Source organism: Bufo bufo, chromosome 1, assembly GCF_905171765.1.
Source record: "Bufo bufo chromosome 1, aBufBuf1.1, whole genome shotgun sequence".
Classification (NCBI taxonomy): domain Eukaryota; kingdom Metazoa; phylum Chordata; class Amphibia; order Anura; family Bufonidae; genus Bufo; species Bufo bufo.
In genome coordinates, this window is record NC_053389.1 from 271,442,445 (window position 1) to 271,462,687 (window position 20,243).

At 44.0% G+C, this 20,243-nt stretch overlaps 1 protein-coding gene across 1 annotated transcript in view; it reads left to right on the forward strand.

The window, feature by feature from the left end:
- Positions 1-16,103, forward strand: part of LOC121003698 (tetraspanin-11-like) — a 130,337-nt gene extending 114,234 nt beyond the window's left edge. Inside the window, 5 exon segments of the mRNA XM_040435599.1 lie at positions 736-810; positions 5,462-5,566; positions 8,821-8,982; positions 10,514-10,600; positions 16,026-16,103. Of these exon segments, the coding sequence (XP_040291533.1) occupies positions 736-810; positions 5,462-5,566; positions 8,821-8,982; positions 10,514-10,600; positions 16,026-16,103 (507 nt within the window).
- Positions 16,104-20,243: the final 4,140 nt, after the last annotated feature.

Below are 20,243 nucleotides of genomic sequence, written 5' to 3' on the forward strand. Positions count from 1 at the left end.
TAGGAGAAACAAAATGGCTGCTGTCCTATTAGTACACACAAAACCTGTCCTAATCACACAGCAAGACAAGTTACTTCACAACACTGAGGTAAAGAGCTGCCTCATCCTCCTCTCCTACTTGTAAGGGATTATGATCCTGAATACAGATGAGAAGATCTTCAGCTGAATCTCTGTAGAAACGGAGCTCATGAGGAGACATGAAGTACGGACAGGACAGACCAGGGTAATGGAGACTGCATACAAGTGCTGCTGCTCATTAGCCACATCTGCTCATGAACTCCATTTCTACAGAGATTCATCTGAAGATCATATTAAACTGTATTCAGATCATAATTCCTGGCAAGCAGAGCAGAGAGGAGGATGAGACAGCTCTTTACCTCAGTGTAGTGAAGTAACTTGTCCTGCTGTGTGATTAGGACAGGTTTTGTGTGTACTAATAGGAAGGCAGCCATTTTGTTTTTCCTAATGATTGCTCCCCAGACAAAACTAGCCATTATAACTAATTAAAGGTACTTGGGAGTATTTTTATCATAAAGTAATAATTAAATATTGTCATTTTCTTAATTCCCAGAGAACCCCTTGTTTAACTTTATCAGTCTTGATAAATCCCCCCATAATGTTTCTGCTGTGTTGTATAATCTAGACAGTAGATGAAAAGAGAAATTACACAAATAAGGACAACCAAGCGAAAGCCATAGGTACAGTAATTGTACTAATTGTTTCTTTCTCTTGCAGTATTTGGCTATTCTTATCTCAGTTTATGCGGCAGAACTTGGAGCTGGTGTGCTCTCTTATATGTACTATGAAACAGTAAGTATATGAAGTTAATTGTTTTATATTATGTCTTTTAAGCAAAATGGCAAGAGGATCTTTAGATGGGCCTAGTTTCTGACCGAAGGTCTTACTATTACAGGACCAATTGGCACAATTTAATGCATGTAGGGTTACTAAACTTTTTTCGGGCAAGGTGGCGTGAATTAGTGGAAAGGCTGTAGTTTCACTGAAAGGGTGCAGCCTAAATTGCCCCATTTTGTGTCAAAATTGCTCTACAATTCTGGTGTAAAAAAACTGTTTCCAAGTAAGCCAACAGGTAGTTGGTATGGAGTCAGAAAAAAGTGTCTATCCCTGCACCAGGTTACACCATCTGTAGGATTAGAAAAGCTCCAAATCCTCAACATCTCCAAGATCTCTCATTTATGGTGATGCCACTGCAGCACTACGTGATGGAGAATCCCGGCGCTACCAGTGTTCAGGATCAGGCGCTGATGAGAAAATAAAGTTGGTTTCCGATCATTTAACTTGTTAATTTCCATTGTCAATAGCAAGCACAGCATCTAAGGCTAAATTCAAACTGTTGGAGTTCACCATATCTAGCACCACCTTATCCCCATTGATTACAATTGGGATTCCATAGGGATCCACCTGCTTTCTGGCATAAATGCCGGCTTTCGACTGGCCAAAAGTCCTGCATGTCTGTTCCTCTGCCAGATCATGATGCCTAAGATGTTTGACAGTGGAAGGGGTTTCCCTCTGTCAGCTCATCACACGCAAAGTGATCACAGAGGCCCACAAGCCTGTTATTAGCATCTGCCTATTAGTGCCTGACAGATAATAATACTTTAAATAACATGTATTTGAAGACATTATTGAACCGATCAAATAATCGCTGCTTTGTGTCCTCTCAAAAATGTACAAATAATGGCTATGAGCACCTTAGGTGGCAATTTTTAGCATTGCATTGTACTCATTTTGGGATAAAAATATATATTCTTAAATTGGTCTATATTACCATTTTCTGCAGTTTCTGTTCATCACTATCAGTCTGCAGGCTGTCTTGCTTTCTGCTTTACGGTAAAATATTTATCAGTTTAAGGCCTCATGCACATGGCAGTATGTATTTTGCGGTCCTCAAAAAACGGATCCGCAAAAAATACGGATGACATTAGTGTGCATTCTGTATTTTGCGGAACAGAACATCTGGCCCCCTACTAGAACAGTCCTATCCTTGTTCGTAATGCGGACAATAATAGGACATGTTCTATTTTTTTGCAGAACAGAAATACGGACATACGGAAATGGAATGCACACGGAGTACCTTCATTTTTTTGTTGTGGACCCATTGAAATGAATGGTTCTGTATACGGTCCTCAAAAAAAAATACATTTGTGTGCATGAGGCCTAAGGGTCCATTCACACGTCCGCAACTGTTTTGCGGTCCGCAAATTGCCACACATGGCTGGCACTATGATAGAAATGCCTATTCTTGTCCGTGGCTGTGGACAAGAATAGGACATGTTTTATTTTTTTGCGGGGCCGCGGAACGAAAGTGCTGATGCGAACAGCACACTGTGTGCTGTCCGCATCTTTTGCAGCCCTATTGAAATTAATGGGTCCGCACCCATTCCGCAAAATTGTGGAACGGATGTGGACCCATTATGTGGACGTGTGAATGGACCCAAATAAGAATATGGCTTAAATGTGTATTTACAAGCTGTCAGGAATTCAGAAATAGATTTTTCGCCATAAAATGTATTTTTATTGTGCAAAAGTGCTAAAATGTAAAAAAAAAAAACTAAAATACTGTACTTATTTGGTATCACCCTATTGGTATTGACCTGTATTTAATAAAATGGAAAAAAAAAAAAAAAAAATGGCCCCCCCTCCAAAAAAATTCAGTTAATCAATAAATTATATGTAACACAAAAGCACACCATTGCGAAAGACAACTCGTCCAGAAAAAAACAAACCCTCACATGGTTCCATGTAAATGTTATGGCTCTTGAAATGCAACAATAAAAAAAATGCTTGGTTCTTAATTAGTCACAAATCGCTTTCAATTGTATGGAGCGGGCACAATGATGGTGAATGGTGATCGTGCCCCCCATCATATAACCTCTCAGATTCAACGATGATTGCGGAATCTGTGACTCACATTCAGCCTTTCTGGGGTTAATCAGGGGTTAAAAAAATAAGAATAAGGGCTCTTTCACACTAACGTATGGCTATTTCAGTGTTTTGCGGTCCGTTTTTTACGGATCCGTTGTTCTGTTTTTTGTTTATGTTGTGTTTCCGTTTTTCCATTCCGTTTTTCCGTATGGCATATACAGTATACAGTAATTACATAGAACAAATTGGGCTGGGCATAACATTTTCAATAGATGGTTCTGCAAAAAACGGAACGGATACGGAAGACATACGGATGCATTTCCGTATGCATTCCGTTTTTTTTGCGGACCCATTGACTTTAATGGAGCCACGGAACGTGATTTACGGCCAAATATAGGACATGTTCTATCTTTGCACGGAACGGAGATACGGAAACGGAATGCATACGGAGTACATTCCATTTTTTTTGCGGACCCATTGAAATGAATTGTTCCGTATACGGACCGCAAAAAACGGCCTGCAAATCGAAAAAAAAACGGTAGTGTGAAAGAGGCCTAATACTCACTTCATCCATTTGCTCGCGGAGAGGCTGTCCGCTCCAATCTTGATTGAAGTAAACCCGCCAAAGGACCTGCGGTGAGGTGTAATGATGTCACCACGCGCTATCAGAGCAATCACATGGTGACATCAACACACTCAGCAAAGGTCCTCTGGCAGGTTTTCTTCAGTCAAGACAGGAGTGGACAGCCTCTCTGCGAGCAAGTGGATGAGGTGAGCATTACAGTATTTTTTTCTTTTGAGCCACCATGTTGATTCGTTACCACGAAGCGCAAGGGGATTGAAGTCCACTTTGGATACTTTGATTCGCTCAACACTAGTTACAATGTAGTCATGTAGACAATCATTTTCAGCCCTTGTTCCAGTATTGCTAGTTTCACACTAGTGTTACACATCTCCGGCAGGCTGTTCCAACAGGGAGCAGCCTTGCAGAGATGTCTGGATCCGGCACTGCTGGACGCTACCTGACACCCACATTTACTATAATGGGGACCAAAAGAGATCCGGCCGCAACCCGGAAAATATGGCAAGAATCGGCTGGTGCACTCAGCAGTTTTGTCTTTTGGCTAAGAATCAGCATATTTGCTGGGTTGCGGCTGGATCTCCGCCAGCCCTCATTATAGCGTATGGGGCCAGACTGTGATGCGGTAGCTTCCAGCAATGCCAGAATGCAGAGAGATCAGCCTGCCGGATCTAAAAGCGCTAGGGTGAAACTGGCCTAATACTTGTGACATATTGCCTCTGGAGAGGTCATCAATATCTGATCAGTGATGGTCCAACTCCTGGCACCCCTGCTAGTCAGTTATTTTAAAAGGCTGCTGTACCCCAATTAGTGCTGCAGCCTCTTCCTAGGCTAGTGACCTCCTCGTTGACATGGCCTATGTGCACTTCAGTGCCTTCAAGTGAAAGGGCCTGAGCTGCATACAGAGCACAGCCACTATAAGATGTGTGGCACTGTGCTTGGTAGTCTGTGAAGAGACCGTGGCAAACTGCTGAATGAACACATTGAAATCTGTACAAGCGTAATTATGTAAATGACTAATATTTAAGAATGCTGATGGCTGTGAGCAGAGGTCATCAACCTTCAGTACTCCAGCTGTTGTGAAGTGTAGTCACCCGGTGGTTCACTGCTAAAATCGGTCAAATTATACTTTATGCACTTTGTATCCCAAATGATGTATATGGGAAGAAGCGGGTTCATTTTCTGGGCCGCTTCAATACAGGTGCTGGGCGTGGGATGGTCCCACCCTTCTATCTAGGAGCTATAGCTGTGTACTGTGTAGCCAGTAGCCCAAGTGAGTAGCTAATGTGTCTAGCTGTTGTTCGTGAGGACAAGAAGCAGACAGAGCCCTGCGAGCCAAAGAGCGGCCAGCAGAATTTAGAAAAGTAACTGTAAAAAGTGCCAGCCTCTGAAAACAGAGAAGTATTGAGCCAAACAGAAGATTTAGCGGCCATACAAGAAGAGTACTGGCAAAATACAAGGCCGTGAAGGTAACATATATTTGTTGGCTGTGGACTTCACTGCATTTGGTTGGGTTTATAGCTTCAAGCACCCTACCATACCCAAAAGACAGACGAGACATCTGTTAAAAGACTACATCCCACAGCTGGGCATTGTAGTGTCATGGATAAAGAGAGATAAATTGCACCCTTTGGCTGTATTGGAAAGATTGCTCATATTGATTACAAAAGGGACTTCACTGCACGGCCCAAGGAGCACCAGAGTGAGGATCGCCACCTTGGGTACTACTACCACCACCATCCGTGCCGCCACTACCTTCCTCTTGCTTCCCCTCCCCAGCTCACTGCAGAAGCTGCAACTCTCATCATGCACACTTGCTCAGCTGTTCTCAGAACAGACCACAATAGAAGTGAATGGAGCATGGTGGGGGTCGTAGTTTTTACAACAGCTGAAAGGACAAAAGTTACTGACTCTTGATAGCATCTCTCATTTGTGGAATGAAGTCTATTAAGTCTCTTAAACAAAAATCGTGTACTTATCTTTTTCTATAAATAGATAAGTGAAGAACTTAAAGAATATCTTAATGAAACCATGGTACATAACTACGGACAACCAGGGATGAAAGACATCACTTACGCCATTGATCACCTACAGCAGGATGTAAGTTTATATAATTCTAGTGCCTATACACCTCCTCTTTAGTCACTATGGCTAGGGTACCCCTATAGTAACAGCCCTGCTTTAAATCTATTAGTCGGTCTCATTTAGCTTAATATGCATGCAACAGTTAACTGATGATTAGTGTTGAGCGAACTTCTGTTTTAAGTTCGGCGTCTAAAGTTCGGCTTCCGGTTAGTGGAGAATCCCGATATGGATTCCGAATTCCGCTGTGGTCCGTGGTAGCGGAATCAATAATCGGCCATTATTGATTCCGCTACCACGGACCACAACGGAATTCAGAATCTATATCGGGATTCTCCGCTAACCGGAAGCCGAACTTTAGACGCCGAACTTAAAATAGAAGTTCGCTCAACACTACTGATGATCTTTTCTCTCTGGTGACTTAGCTACTTCCTAGTGAGCTTGTGTCACATCTGTGCTCATACACAGCAACCAATATGAATGAGCAGGACTGCAGTATAAAGCATGGGGAAGGGACAGGACAACAGCATGTCCCTCAGTTTCCACTGAGACAAGATACAAGTTTCAGACTACCTCAGTCTTCTTTTAGTCCAGGAATTTCCACATCTGGGCATGGAGGGAGATGCAGTTCTGCAACGGATGGCGAGCGACAACTTGGAGATCACTGCATTATAATAGTGGTGACCAGAACTAAGCTTGTGATTGTGATCATTTGTGATTCACAGTTCAAATTGACAGTGATTTGTCATGGTCAGATCGGCAATTCTATTGGGGTGCCTTCACATGGCAGATTTTGTTGCAGAAATTTCTGGAACTGAAAATCAGTACCACTAATTACAATGGGGCCAAACCAAAACTACTGCATTCAGAAGAATCCAACTGATATTTAGTTGCAGAAATTGGAAAACCGCACTAGGGCTGCAGCTACAGTATCGATTATTTTATTAATCAAGTATTAATCGAGTACTCTAATAAGAAAAAAAAAAGAATTAAAAAATGTTTTCCTTTATACAAACTCATCAGGCCCCCCCGTGCCATCATCAGACCCCCTGCCATCAGTCCTCAGTGCAATCAGCTCCCCCATGCCATCAGTTATCGGTGCCATCACCCGCCCCATGCCATCAGTCCTCTGTGCCATTACCTCCCCATGCCATCAGTTTTGTGTGCCATCACCCCCCATGCCATCAGTCCTCTGTGCCATCACCTCCCCATGCCATCAGTTCTCTGTGCCATCACCCCCATGCCATCAGTCCTCTGTGCCATCACCCCCCCCATGCCATCAGTCCTCTGTGCCATCACCTCCCCATGCCATCAGTTTTGTGTGCCATCACCCCCCATGCCATCAGTCCTCTGTGCCATCACCTCCCCATGCCATCAGTTCTCTGTGCCATCACCCCCATGCCATCAGTCCTCTGTGCCATTACCCCCATGCCATCAATACTCTGTGCCATCAGACCCCATGCCATCAGTACTCTGTGCCATCAGCCCTCTCATGCCATCAATTATCCGTGCCCTCCGCTCCTAGCCATCAGTCCCCATCCCCAGTTTAATACTTACCTCTCCTGACCACTCCACAGCTCTTGAGCCTCTTCTTCTACGCGCGCTGCACTGTCATTTTGGTGTCACACAGCGTCAGGTCATTGTGCGCACTTACGATGTGTCAGTATACAGTGCAGCGCGGTGCGGGCCAGTGGGAGTAATAGCAAGCGAACGCTTTACTTGCACTCAGTGGTCACAAGACCCAAACGAATCCTTGATGCAAAAAATATAAAGGGATATTTCTTTCCTATGGGTGTCTGTATACATTGCGAGTAGTGGTAAGCACACAAAAATTATCGCTAATTGCGGTGCTTCACCTACAGAGTAAGTGTTAGGCCTCATGCACACGACCGTTGTTTTAATCCGTGTCTGTTGCGCCGTTTTTCGTGATTTTCTGCGGATCTATTGATTTTCAATGGGTCCGTTGAAAACTCGGCTAATGCACCGTTTGCCATCCGCGTCCGTGATCCGTGGTTCCAGTCCGTCAAAAAAATATAACCTGTCCTATTATTTTCGCGGAAAATGGTTTGCGGACCCATTCAAGTCAATGGAACCGCTAAAAAACGCGGAGGCACACAAGATTTTCATCAGCGTCCGTGTCCGTTTTTTTCCTATCATTTGCATGGCAAACCTGTCTTAGGCCTCTTTCACACTACCGTTTTTTTTTTCCGTTTTGCGGTCCGTTTTTTGCGGTCCGTATACGGTCCGTATACGGAACCATTCATTTCAATGGGTCCGCAAAAAAACGGAATGTGTTCCGTATGCATTCCGTTTCCGTATTTCCGTTTTTCCGTGCCGTGAAAAGATAGAACATGTCCTATGTTTGTCCGCAAATCACGGTCCGTGGCTCAATGCAAGTCAATGGGTCCGCAAAAAAAACTGAACACATACAGAAATGCATCCGTATGTCTTCCGTTTCCGTTCCGTTTTTTGCTGAACCATCTATTGAAAATGTTATGCCCCGCCCAATTTTCTCTATGTAATTACTGTATACTGTATATGGCATACGGAAAAACGGAACGGAAAAACGGAACAGAAACGGAGACACAACGGAACCCAAAAACGGGACAACGGATCCGTGAAAAACGGAACGCAAAACACTGAAATGGACATACTGTAGTGTGAAAGAGGCCTTAGACTTTTTTTTACATTCCTTTATGTCTGGTGGTCCTCCGAAATTATTATTTTTTTTCTCCACAAATAAAGGAAGACACACGGAAACAAAAACGGAAACGGATCACGGAACAACGGAACCCCATTTTGCGGAAGAGAACACAACAACGCTCGTGTGCATGAGGCCTTTGCAGTAATCAGAGTGTGGTTACTGTGTCTCAGCCATAATCTGTCTGGGCACTTTATGTCTTCAGAATAAGCTGCACTGATACACTACAGACAAGTATATGAGGAGGATCAGTCATAACAGGCAAATAAATATTTAGCAATTATGACTTTATCTAAAATACACAAAAAAAAATCACAATTTTTTTCTATTTTCTCTTGTTTTTCCCTACATTTTACAACCTGGAAACCACCAATAAGTAGGGTTAGGATGAGTCAGGTTGCTGCAAAATTCATAACAAATTCCATTTATTTAGAATAAATTCACAAATCTCTAATAAAAAGAACAGACAATCTATAATCAGCAAATTGGTAATGGTTTCCAGGTATCAAGTTATTGAGTTATTAATATAGTCTTTCAAATTATAATTGAGTTCCTCTTCCGTATATTGCAGTTTAAGTGTTGCGGCAGCACAAGTTATGAAGACTGGAGTTACAGTTTATATATTAATACAGAAGTAAATAGTGGTCGTAGAAAAGTGCCTGACAGCTGCTGCAAATCTATGACTTTATCTTGTGGGGAACGGGACCACCCCTCAAATATATATAAAGTAGAGGTAAGATATAGCATGAGATTTATTTACCTGGATTTCATTTAATTTATTTTTGATTGCTACAGATTCTGGTGGACCGGAGGGGGAAGGTGGGGGACTGGTGTCTCATTGTGGCTCCCCAAAATGCAGATGCCTGAATGGATTTGGATTCATTTCCCCCTATTTTTTACCCACTAAATTTTTGGTGGTAGCCTCAAACCATTTAAATAGTGCTTTTTTATAATAAATTTGCTCCTGGTGGTAGCCTCAAACTATTCAGTCAGTGCTTTATATACATTTATTTAATCTATTTATTTAATCTATTGCTGTGCTTGAATCCCCAAATAATGCTTCTCTGGAAAAGAGGCATGCACGCTACTATCCTTTCCTAAGGCCTCATGCACTCGACCGTGCCGTTTTTTCCGGTCCGCAAAAAACGGAAGCCCCCCGTGTGCCTTCCGCAATTTGCGGAACGGAATGGGTGGCCGTCAATATAAATGACTATTCTTGTCCGCAAAGCGTGGACAAGAATAGGACATGTTATATTTTTTTAGCGGGGGCGCGGAACAGAGCAACGGATGCGGACAGCACACGGAGTGCTGTCCGCATCTTTTGTGGCCCCATTGAAGTGAATGGGTCCGCATCCGAGCCGCCAAAATGGCGGCTCGGATGCGGACACAAACAACGGCCGTGTGCATGAGGCCTAAAGGAAAGGAAAACATAGTGTCTCATACTAGGATTCTAGATCTTTCTGGGTACCTACCCTTTGACATAGCTAAGCAAACTAAATTTGCTTGGCTGCCTGAAGGCCTTGATTGGGGTAATATTTCTGCTTATGGAGGGCACCGAGTATGCTTGAGCAGTTTTGTAAGCCAGTCAACGATCCTCTGGGTTTCTGGGAAAAATATATGAAAACTAGCACATCTGATAGGCCTAGGAAAGCTAATTTGAATATCTTTCCCAGAAACCCAGAGCAGTATTCCCTGGCCTACAATACTCCGCACACATATGTATACTAGGCGCTCTCCGTAATGAGAAAGAGTATGCGCTCTCTCTCTATCTCTCTCTCATCACAAAAAGTTTCTCAGAATCTGAGCTTTTTGGGAAATTCGGAACAAGTTCAGATTTGGTAGAATTAATTCACTCATCTTTATAGTGGACAGTAAATAGTTTAAGAAGTATTTAAGCTGTCTTACATTTAGAACTGCCGTTGGATGCGGCGAACTTATGGAGAGGCCTGCGCCTTTTCATAAATTCTGCGGATCCTCCGCCAGATTTGCGCCTTTATTAAGACTGGTGTCTAAAATTCTGGTCTTAAAAAATGTGCCCCTTAGTGTTCAGGCAGTGCGTGGTGAAGCCTGAATGCACACACCGGTGGTTCTATGAATTCCTGAGGACCTTGCAGATAAGACATTTTGGTGTAGGGTTGATGACCCCAAATTTTTTGCTCATAATTTTCAACTTCATTTAGATTTACAGTATTATGTAATCATGTTGCAGACAATAACCCCCAGCATTGCACATGCTCTTCTGATATTGACCCTTCTTATTGCAGGGAGGATGTATTACTATATTGGAGGAATTTATACAGGAGCACCTTCTACTCATTGGAGCGGTTTCTATAGGCATTGCCTGCTTTCAAGTAAGACACATTCAGTAAAATGATTCATTTGTATGACAGCCAAGTAGTTGCAACTTACGGTATAGCCATCCTCACAGATATTATATTTGTAAAAGCCAATTCTCATACATTTACGCCACATATACATTTACTGACAAAATAAAATAAAAAAATTAAAAAAACACACTCCCAGATAGAACTGTCGTATTGCTGCAAAACTCGCCATGCAGTTATGTCTCAGGCAGATATGTAAATTTTTGCAGGTTAGGTCTGATTAGACAATGGGCCTTGTCACAAGAGGACGTAAAAGTGCTTCCCACTGCCCTATAAAAAGGATCTCATAGGCTCCTTTTAGATGATAAGAGATCACTGAATGCTAGACATGCCTCTATGACCCACTTGAAGATATTTTGCCCAGCTGATAGACTTTGAGATGGGACGCATCACTGGACTGAAAGAAGCAGGATGGTCAGCTCAACAAATCGCCCACCATCTAGGCCAGTGATGGCGAACATTTTTCAGACCGAGTGCCCAAACTGTAACCCTACAACCCAGTTATTTATCGCAAAGTGCCAACATGGTAATTTACCCTGAATACTACAGTCCAATATAGTATATGTTCCATGTACTTTATCATTTAGCTATAATAGCCTGCCTGCATTAAGTGCGCCACCTGTGCCGTTCATAGTGCGCCCTGCGCTGATGAATTGCAGGTAAAGTATAAAGCATATTGGTACACCGGGGTGCGGGCTCTGAGTGCCGCCTCTGTTAGGCTACTTTCACACCTGCGTTCAAGTGTCCGCTCGTGAGCTCCATTTGAAGGGGCTCACGAGCGGCCCCGAACGCATCCGTCTGGCCCCAATGCATTCTCAGTGGAGGCGGATCCACTGAGAATGCATCCGCCTGCCAGCGTTCAGCCTCCGCTCCGCTCAGTGAGCGGACACCTGAACGCTGCTTGCAGCGTTCGGGTGTCCGCCTGGCCGTGCGGAGGCGAGCGGATCCGTCCAGACTTACAATGTAAGTCAATGGGGACGGATCCGCTTGTAGATGACACCATATGGCTCAATCTTCAAGCGGATCCGTTCCCTATTGACTTTCAATGGAAAGTCTGAACGGATCCGCTCAGACAACTTTCACACTTAGAAAATTTTCTAAGTTATAATGCAGACGGATCCGTTCTGAACGGATGCAAACGTCTGCATTATAGGAGCGGATCCGTCTGATGAAACATCAGACGGATCCGCTCCGAACGCTAGTGTGAAAGTAACCCGTGCCATAGGTTCGCCACCACTAATCTAGGCTTTTCTGACCTAACTGTTAGGAGGTGTTGGGAGCTCTGTTTAAGTGAGGGCAAGCACACATGGCGAACAGGCTGCGGACGTTCCAGACAGACCTCCAGTAGAAGGTTTTGTTTGATCAACCCTTAAGCATGAGTACATCCGATAGTTCCATTTTCCACCATCCAGACACAGGAGACACCTTCAATACACACCCCTGTCTCTGCCTGGACCACTTTCAGGCGCTTAGCAGAAGTAAATTTTGCATCACGGTGCCCATTATGTGTCCTGCCATTGCCAGCCAGCCAAAATCGTCTTCACAGCGAGCGGGCCCCCAAACGAATAAACTAGTTTGGCCCAGTGCCCATGGAGGTGGGGGGTCAGATGTGAACCCAGCAGCCCAACAGCATCAGTGCTGCCAGGCTAAATACTAAGTACTACCCCACAAGCACAACACCACACCAACAGCAACCATCATGCAGGACTGTGTGGTGTAGGGACCCACTTGAAAGAGGTCACCATGAAGTGGCAAATAGGATTATATATTTTGATCAGAATGTATACTAACAACCTCATGTTCATACCAACAAATACTGCTTAGCTGCATTACATATATCCACAATGTATCGTGAATGTCTTTTTTTCTACAGTTATTGCCCAAATTTTTATGATCTTGGATATCTCCTTCAAGAAATAAATCATCACAGGATGTTTGATTTAAAAATTATATGGTGTCAAAAAGTAGAGATTCACTTTAAAGGAAATCTGTTACCAGGTGCCTCCCTAACCAACTTTTTGCACAAACACATAGTTATGGTTCACCTGATTAAAACGCTGTTTTTCTTTAGTTGATCTGGGGCTCCGCTCCTGAGTTATGATACTTTTTCTTAATATGCAAATTAGGCCTTTGGTTCAATGAGGGCATCTCTATTTCTCGTGTTGCACCCAAGCTCTGCCCCTTTCTGTGGCCAGCCTTTCCCCTTCTGACAGTGCCAAGCAGTGGCAAAGCAGAGAGGCAGTGGCTGGCCACAGTAATGAGTGGAGCTTGGGTGCAACAAGAGCAATGGTGATGCTTTTATTGTACCAAAGGCCTAATTTGCATATTTAGAAAAAGTATCATAACTCTGGAACAGAGTCTCCGATTAAAAAAGAAAAACTGAATTTTAATCAGGTGAACCACAGCTATGGGTCAATGGAAACTTTTAAAGGTGACAGATTTCTTTTAAGTTATAGAAGGCTGAGAACACACTAAACATTTTATCCAAAGCTGGATTACTCTCACTTTAAAGGCAATGGTTTTTCTAGCTCCAATTAATCTTATGGGTGCTAGCATGATATATTTACTCATACCATAAAAATATCAGATCATTTTTATTGTAACAACCAAGCGCCTTTCATGTCACAACCTGACCCTGCTTAAAACAGTACATTTAAAATCTTCAATAAAAATTGTATTAAAAGGCTCCTTGATCTTACTGCTCTCAACTGAGTCTAAATCAGAATTTATAAAGATTTAGCAGATGTTGAATAAAATTAAGATTTTAGACAGGAACATAAGTTAACAAATTTAATGGCAATGTCTCCACCTACTGGTCAAATTGTAATACTACAACCTGAATTTTACAGAACCAAAATTACGTTATATGTATAATAAGAACCTATGATTTGGGCCGGTTACGTTTTCTGCACAGCACCATCTTTGAATTATTAGCACTACAGCCCCATCATTCTTAGGATTGTCAGAGGTCACCCCCACCCTCACCGATCATAACGACTTTCCATCACTTTTTGACTCAAATACCCCCTTAAGGTTTCGTTTACACACAATATTTTATCAATAAAAAAACACCACAAAGAACACTCAAATTTTTCCAAGCTGTTTCCTTTGTCTTGTTTTTTTATTACATTTTATGGCCGTTTTTGAATGCCATTTTTCTCCCTATAGAGAAGGGGGTGAAAAAATAAATAAATATATATATATATATAAAAAAAAACACCACACCATTGCTCTAACATGTCACAGACACTAAAAACGCCACCAAAGTGAAAAAATACCAGTTGCAAAAAATTACCTGTGTGTCCTGCATTGCACATTACATACAGGCCTCATGCACACGACCGTAGTTGTGGTCCGCATCCGAGCCGCAGTTTTTGCGGCTTGGGTGCGGACCCATTCACTTCAATGGGGCCGCAAAAGATACAGACAGCACTCCATGTGCTGTCCGCATCCTTTGCTCCGTTCTGTGGCCCCGCAAAAAAAATATAGCATGTCCTATCCTTGTCTGTGATGCGGACAAGAATAGGCATGTCTACAATGGGCCACCCATTCCATTCCGCAAATTGCGGAAGGCACACGGGCGGCTTTCATTTTTTGCGGATCCGACGTTTGCGGAACCCAAAAAACGGCACGGTCGTGTGCATGAGGCCATAGACTCACATCTGGAGCTGAGGTTTTTCAGCAAAAAAAAGCATCAAAAACACAAAAGTGCTGGAAAACACTGCCTAAAACTATGTGTGAATCCACTCTTATTCGGGTTGTGATTAGTTTTCCCCTAACATAACAACTGAAATACCCCTTTAAGGTTGCCCTCTTATAGAAGAGAAATGCACATGACCCTCCCAACCAGGTCCATAGGAAAGTAGAATGAAAATACACCTCCTTAACACTTTTTAGGATCAGTTTACACTTCAGTTACTTTGTTCAGTTATTGTAAGCCGTGTTCCAGGGTAGGCTCCCCAGGATACAGCGAAGTTACGAACGAGGAAAGCAACTCCAACACCAGCTTTTGCCAAAACAGAATTTTACTAACACGTGGTAATAAACACAACCACAAATGCTGAGAACATAAAATAAATTTACATGCTCCCAGCCCAAAGGCTGAGACTCCTGTGTTGCACAGTACGGTGCCCTCTGATGGATGCCGAAGGAAACTATGCGATAATTTACCTACTGGTGGGCACAGCTAAAACTGCCTTGCCGTACCTATTATTACCCTGAAGCAAACACGAAAACTTGTGTGGGTGCTTAGTATGGGCTAGCCTGCGGTGCAACACAACAGTTTACAATCTTACCATGCTCTATAGTATTCCCCCTCCCATAACTATTCCGGTAGCATGTGCCTGAAGGCACGGACAGAAACACAATGGAAGCACTCCATATTGCTTCCGTGGGGTTATGACGTGCTTCCGTTCCGCATCTCTGTGATTGCGGACCCATTCAAGTGAATGGGTCAGCATCCGTGATGCGGAGTGCACACGGGCCGGTGCCCGTGAATTGCGGACCCGCCATATACGGGCTGCAATACGGCCATGGGCACACAACGTTCGTGTGCAAGAGGGCTTAGGGCTCATGCACACGAATGTATTTTCTTTCCGTGGCCGTTCCATTTTTTTTGCGGACAGTATGCGGAACCATTCATTTCAATGGGTCCTTAAAAAAACGGAAGGTACTCTGTGTGCATTCCGTTTCCGTATGTCCATATTTCCATTCCGCAAAAAAATAGAACATGTCCTATTATTTTCCGCATTACGGACAAGGATAGTACTGTTCTATTAGAGGCCAGCTGTTCCGTTTCACAAAATACGGAATGCACACGGACGTCATCCGTATTTTTTGCAGATCGCAAAATACATACTGTCGTGTGCATAAGACCATGACACCATATAAACATATATTACAGCTGAATTTGTCATTGAACCATTTTTGAGCTGAGGTAATGTAGTAGTTACCTGCAGTCCTATGGAAAGCCACAAATAACACACTGTGACACCCATAGGAGTTGTGGTGATTGACAAATTTAGTTCTGTTATATCTGTCCTGCGTTCTCCCAGGATAAATATAGTTGTGAATTTCCAAGTCTACACGTTCTGTTAAGTGGTAATTTGTTCTCTTATTTGTTGCTTTTATTGCTTTATATGTATAGACTTTTTGGGGGAGATTTATCAAACTGGTGTAAAGTGGAACTGGCTTAGTTGCCCATAGCAAACAATCAGATTCCACCTTTCATTTTTCACAGCTCCTTTGGAAAATGGAAGGTGGAATCTGATTGGTTGCTATGGGCAACTAAGCCAGTTCTACTTTACACCAGTGTGATAAAGCTCCCCCATCGTATGTATGGGTTATTTCTCCACAATGGTGAGTGACTGCTGTATCTTCTTGTGTTTGTCAGCTGACCGGAGTGATGCTGAGCGCCTGCTTCCTGCATATCCTCTATAAGGAAGAAAGAGAGGCCTACAATGCTATATAAACTGCCCCAGCACCTGCTGTACATATTGGTATTTGGACTCGATGCAGCCATTCAACTCACAAAGAAGTAATGACCTACAGTATAAGCACAATAGACATTTAAAAACAGTTGCTGAAATTGCTTCTAACAGCTGAGAGTTTGTTACAATTGCATCATGGAATTCTCTTTGGAATACATACATCAGCACAATTCTCTCTCTTTTCCTGGCAGATTGTTACAGTGTATCAGTGCAGGTAAAATGTATTAACATGGTGTCCAGACTGTTTGCCTCACAGGCTCTAGGCTGAATACATTCTAAGAAACACTCAACTGTAAGAAATATTTAGGTTTCTGTTCACTGACAGCAAACAGAAATAACAACGATGAAGAATGGAAAACAAAATAGAAAGTTGAATAACTTCATGGTGTAAATGAACCTTTCACCTCGGGTTCTTGACATGATCTTTGGAGTGGCAGGATTTAAGGGCCGCTGCAGAGCTTCTCTCTTCCACCCTGTGGGATAGTGGGCATGTAGAGAAGCTGCTGCCCAGGGGATAGGACAGTTGTGGAGGCAATGGTCTGACCCCCAGCAGGTATCATGCGCGTATCCTAATAATTCCAACTGGACACTGCAAATACCTGTTCATTGTTTTACAGCCATCTTCACCAATGTCCCACCTGGCATGCAGTAGCTTCTCATCACATCCAGTGTCAAATCAAGGAGGCACTGCACAAACCCAAAAGAGTGGCTATGGTCTCCATTGAAGCCTCTGCAGTGGTGTAGGTTTCCAGTGTAGCAAGCTGTCTTCAAATAAGTCATAAAGCAACGTGCATGTTGGGAGGGGGGCGAACTTTTGAAGGGAAGCATACTTACCTGCTTCCTGACATTAGCTCCCAGCTCCAGCGCTCTTTGGCCTCTGCTGGATCTAAAATTCCAGTTTGACATTGTTGCAGCCTATCGATGGCCACAGAGATGATTTGTTCCCCTTGCATCATGTGACCATTTGTAACGTGGATCTAAACCGGAAGTTTACATCCAGGGACCCAAGCAGAGCAGCAGAGGTCACAGAGCACAGGAGTGGTGAACTAACCCCCCCTCCATCCCAAAAACACATGCACAAAGACTTGGTGAACTCCTGGTCTCCTTCTCATCTGAAAAGTCTTAGGGTCCATTCACATGTCCGTAGAGAATTGCGGCACCCCCATAGAAATGCCTATTCTTGTCTGCAATTGCGGACAAGAATAGGACATGTTCTATTTTTTTCGGGAGCCGCGGACCGGAAGATCGGCGGCGCGCTACAGAAATGCGGATGTGGAGAGCACAAAGTGTGCTCTCCGCATCCATTCCGTCCCCATAGAGAATAAATGGGTCCGCACCCGTTCTGCAATTTGCGGAACAGATGTGGACCCATTATTACAGACGTGTGAATGGAGCCTTAGTGATTAGCACAGCACGTTTCTAGGGTTCTCATCTTTTGGGCTCATGCACACGAACGTATATTTTTTTCCCGTGTCCACTCCGTTTGCATTCTGTTTCCGTATGTCCCTATGTCCGTTCCGCAAAAAAATAGTACATGTCCTATTATTGTCGGCATTACATACAAGGATAGGACTGTTCTATTAGGGGCCGGCCGTTCCGTTCCGCAAAATACAAAATGCACACAGCCAGTATCCATGTTTTGCGGATCTGCGATTTGCGGACCACAAAACATCCAATGGTCGTGTGCATGAGCACTTTCTCCGCACATCTTTCTAAACCAGTGTGCTCTCATTATACTGCTAGTATAGCCAGACATGTAAGGGTTTGGCTACTCTGTGATCTTGGTTGCGCTTATGGATCACAACATAGTGGTGCTAGCAATGATTGCGGTTGCAGTGCAACTTGCAAGTGTGCTGTGACAGCAACCCCGGAATCAAACACTGTGATTCACTCTGTGACCCCATTCATTTCTATGCTAGCACGACTACACTGTCATCCCACTGCAATCCTTGGGCGTGAAGGGCGTCAGCAACCAAGATCGCAGTGTAGTTGAACCTTAATAAGAACGAGCAATGAGAGGGAGAAGCATAAAACATGCAAATTACAGAAATGGTCACACCCTCATTCAGGGAATTGTTCTGTGGTGATCCCCAGATTATTCCTTGCCCCCCAGTGGCGTAGAATGGAGGGTGCTGGGGGGGGGCCTTGCCCTGGGCGCAAAATTGCAGGGGGCGCCAGGCAGCCTGGAATTTCAATGTGGGCCATTGGAGCTTATGTCTCCCGTCCCCACCGTTCAGCCTCATAGGCTTCAGGCTAGTGACCTGAAGCCTATGAGGCAGTAGAATGGTGCAGGAGATTGCAATTACCTCACCATGACCTCCTGCGCCGAGTCTCGTGAGATGACGTGATGACGCGGTGCAGGAGGTCACGGTGATGTGTTCGTGACCGGCTGCGCCTGGACGCTTGAAGACAGGCCAGAAGCGGTGACGGAACAATGAAGAGAGGTAATTTTTTATTTATTGTTTTAATAGGCAAGCCATGGACTGGGGGCACTATAGGTGTGGGGCACATTATAAAAGGAGACAATCATATATGGAAAGGATGGGGGCCATGGACTGGGGGTACTATGGGGCTGGGGGACATTATAAAAGTAGGCAATCATATATGGAAAGGATAGGGGTAGAGATGATCGAGCACCAAAGTATTCAGGTGTTCGGCCCAAACACATTGCTATATTCGTGTGCTCAGCCGAGCACCCGAGTATAATGGAAGTCAATGGGAGACAACCAGGGACCCCCTGCTCTGAAGAGGGGAGGGTGCCTGGTTCATTGGAAAAGGTCAGAAAGTGACAGAAACACCACCGAAATAGACCGTGAACACCATGGGGACGATGTCTGGATGCATCTTGGACTCCCAAGTCGCTGCTGGGAACCATGTTGTCCGAGTTGTAAGCCACTTTTACAGACTGACAAAAATACGCACAAACCCCCCCCCCCCCCCCAAAAAATCTATTTTACATGAAAAATTGTTAGGAAACATTCTTTACTGTATATTCAATTGTATATAAAGTGCAAGTGCTGCAAAAAATTACAAGCAAGAGGCACTCCGAAACAGCCTGTATATCACATAAAGGAGGACCTCATTCACATTGTGGTATAATTGTTCAGGTAGTGGTACTCCTACACTCATAAAGCCTATGCACAAGTAACCGGCACTCCAAAACACCCTTTATTACACATAAAGGAGGGCATCATACACACCCTTGAAAATTTATGATTGATGGTCTGCTGGTGACCCTCAAAAACATTTGCAGTAAGGGCCTGCTGATCTGATCATCTAAAACCTTAGGGGCGAGGGCCTGCTGCCGCATTGGTGACTCTAGATAACCTCTGGGCGATTGCACGTCCCCGTGACTGCGACGATCCATTTGGATGTCTGCCCTATAAACTTTCGATGTTCTTTTCTGCGCCTACCATGGTGATCACGGGTAACGGGGAATCAGGGTTCGATGCCGGAGAGGGAGCTGGAGAAAGGATACCACATCCAAGGGAGGTCAATGGCTGAAATCTGATTGGCTGTTGTTGCCTTGCCCCTTTTTTTTCCTAATTGTGAACAACCCAGAAAGGGTGGGTCAAGTTATTAAAGCACAAGCATCCAAGAAGGGCAGCAGGCGTGCGGCAATTACGCACTCCCGACTCGGGGAGGTAGTGACGATAAATAACAATACAGCACTCCTAAGCCACCCCGTTATTGGAATGGATACACTTTCCGTTAATGAGGATCTATTGGAGGGCAAGTCTGGTGCCAGCAGCCAACTAGCTCCCGGCCTCCACAACGTTCACCCAGTGTGCCATCATGGTGAGGATTGTGTTGACCAGACTCTTGGCTGCTGAGACTGGACTTGTAGGTGAGGGCCTGCTGCCGCTTTGTTGACTCTAGATAACTTTTAGGTGATTGCATGTCCCTGTGATGGCAACGATCCATTTGGATGTCTGCCCTATCAACTTTGGAGCAATTTTTCAACAAGGACCTTTTGTTATAGCACTGTTTTGCTCGTCCTCTCCACCAGAGGAATGAGACATGAGAAGTTCTCTTTGTATCTGGGGTCGAGAAAGGTGAACAACTAGTAATCCGTGTTGTCTAAAATGCATATAACGCGCGGGTCGTGGGAAAGGCAGCCT